Source organism: Solanum verrucosum, unplaced genomic scaffold, assembly GCF_900185275.1.
Source record: "Solanum verrucosum unplaced genomic scaffold, falcon-dt-bn FXZP01000240.1, whole genome shotgun sequence".
Taxonomy (NCBI): Eukaryota; Viridiplantae; Streptophyta; class Magnoliopsida; order Solanales; family Solanaceae; genus Solanum; species Solanum verrucosum.
The window spans coordinates 437332-439995 of record NW_026020448.1 but is presented as its reverse complement, the minus strand read 5'-3'; the positions used below and the strand labels follow the sequence as shown (position 1 = coordinate 439995).

Sequence of the window (2664 nt, the reverse complement as noted above, 5' to 3'; positions counted from 1 at the left end):
ATAATGAGGTCTAATTCTAGGTTTTGGGGTTTTAACCACTTAAAATATCCAAAAATAGGTAGAATAACCGTTTATAATAATTCCCCAAAGTACCCAAACTACCCCTCACTTAGTTGGACCTTTTAAACAAGTCAAACTTGAGTTTTATTTTCACAGATTTCATCGGGAAACAAGTCCGCGACGCGGAGGTGTTCCCACAAGTTTTTGGAAATTAAATTTCGAAATAGAAGAGTCTGCGATGTGGACACTCTCCCTTCACGAGCAACTTCAAGCTGCCTTGGCAGCTTGTTTGGCCAAGGGTGGGGGTCCTCCTCGAGGACCCTTAAGGTGGTCCTAGGGAGTCATACCAGAACGTTTTGACCCTAAAAACATTTATTAAGACACTAGGGTCACCTCCACAGATTTTAGACTCCAAACAACACATAAAAACATGAACAACATACTAGAACACACCAACACATAAAAGACTAGTTTCCAAACGTCTTGGTCATCCCTTGATGTTTGACTTCCAAACTGACTAAAAAGGCTATTCTTCATTATTTTAACAAGTTATTAATGCATAAAACCCATGTGAGACTCTACCTTATCCTACTTCATTTTGAGGGGTGCTACAAATAATGTCCGCAATAGTCCACCCAATAGCCTTCTTGAACCTTTTCAATACAGAAACCAAAGCCTCAACTTGTTCCGCATTCAAATCGGCCGCAATGATGACCGGTAAAGTACCATCTCTCCCAAGAATACATACCTCAAATGTGATGGTAGAGCCTTTAGCACCAACTTCAAAGCCTCTTCAAAGGACGGTTTTACGGGTGGAGAGTCGTGATTCTTCATATCTAACTCAAGCTTCTTTGGTTTGGAATGGAATTCAAACCTATCAAGTGCGGGACCAATTCATCATAGTCTTCAATACCATCACCCTCAAAATTCATCATAACCGCTGGCAATGCATCAACACTCAATCTCTCTTTAATAAACACCTCAGAACCTTGCTCCACCATATGATTCACCACTAATACCCATTTGAGCTCACTACCCTGCTTCATAGACCTACAGTTATTGAAAGTAACCTCTTCATTGTTCAATAGAAACTTCATCTGCCCCTTTTGCATATCAACCAAAGCGTGCCCAGTAGGAAGGAATGGTCTCCCTAGAATGAAGGGAACCTCAAAATCAACCTCACAGTCAAGTATCACAAAATCTGCCGGAAAAATAAATGACTCCACTTTCACAAGCACATCTTGGAGAACACCAATGGGCTTCTTCACAGTTCTATCGGCCATGAGTACTCGCATAGCAGTCACTTTTGGAGTCCCTAAACCCAACTTCTTGTAAATCGACAATGGCATCAGATTGATTCTCGCACCCAAATCCCATAATGCCTTCGCAAAATGTAACAACCCGATGGTACAAGGGATAGTGAAGGCTCCAGGATCCTCTTTCTTCAGCACAAGTGACCTTGTAGTAATAGCACCAAAATGTTGCAATCTATCATCATCTTCAAAACTGACGGCCCTCTTCTTAGTCACCAAATCCTTTATGAACTTTGCATACCCAGGCATTTGCTCCAGAGCTTCTATCAACGGAACATTGATGAAAAGTTGTTTCAACATAGAGATAAACCTGCGGTACTTTCCTTCTTCATTCTTCTTCACCAACCTCTGTGGGAATGGAGGTGGAAGTCTAGGCATGGGGACAACTTTTTGGGTTATCTCTGCTTCCTTCTCTGTAGCATTCTTGGACTCTCCAATAACCTCAATCTCTTTATCATCTTTCTCAACCAGATTTTCAACCTCAGATGGCATAGGTGGATCAATGGTCTACTTACCCCCCTCGAGTAGTGACTGCCATACAATGCCCATCATTCTTCGGATTTTCGATAGTGTTGCTAGGATGTGTGCCAGGCTGATGTGGGTTTACTGTAGTGGACAACTAATTCATTTGATGCTCAAGTTGATTGATAGACACTGTTGGGCATCAACCTTTTGACCATTTTGAGACAATTCATTATGCATCTCCTTCACACTCTCATCAGTCGAATCAAACCGCTTCATCATCTTCTACATCATATCCTCAATACGTGACATACTACCCCCAGCTTCCCTATTACCCAATTCCTAATTTTGAGGAGGAACATATGGCCCAACCCTATCATTTATGTTGCCATAGTTGTTCCGGTTGTAGTTGTTGTCGCGATTATAGTTCCCATCACAGACATATTGACCCTCTCGGTTGTAGTTGTCATAGTTCTGATCTTGGTTTCCTTGACCTTGGCACTAAGTATCCGAATTGGAACCTTGGGCGTTGGCTCGAAAAACCCCCGTCTGATAATTCACCGCATAAGTATCCTCTTGTAGTAGCATTCCTCAACTGGTGGTGGATTCCTAGTCAAATAATTCACAACATTTACCTTTTCGGCACCTCCGCTCCCATGCTTCAATACAAACCCCAGTTCGGTCCTCATCAGAGCCATCTCCTCACGAATGACATTGGCAGATTGGTAAGGTGTAGCTTGAACTCCAAACGTGCTTCACCCAGTATCTGACTTTCTAGTGCTCCAAGCTTTGTTATACCAATAGATTTTCTCTAATTTTTCAACGATCTGCTCAAAAGTTCACTCATCATATGAACCTCCAGCGATAGTATCAAGCACCGCTTTACAAT

At 42.2% G+C, this 2664-nt stretch overlaps 1 protein-coding gene across 1 annotated transcript; it reads right to left on the bottom strand.

The window, feature by feature from the left end:
- Window positions 1-836: 836 nt before the first annotated feature.
- Window positions 837-1805, bottom strand: LOC125808575 (uncharacterized). Its single transcript, XM_049488251.1, has one exon. It carries the CDS (start codon window positions 1803-1805, stop codon window positions 837-839), a length of 969 nt encoding a protein of 322 aa, XP_049344208.1.
- Between the last annotated feature and the right edge of the window lie 859 nt (window positions 1806-2664).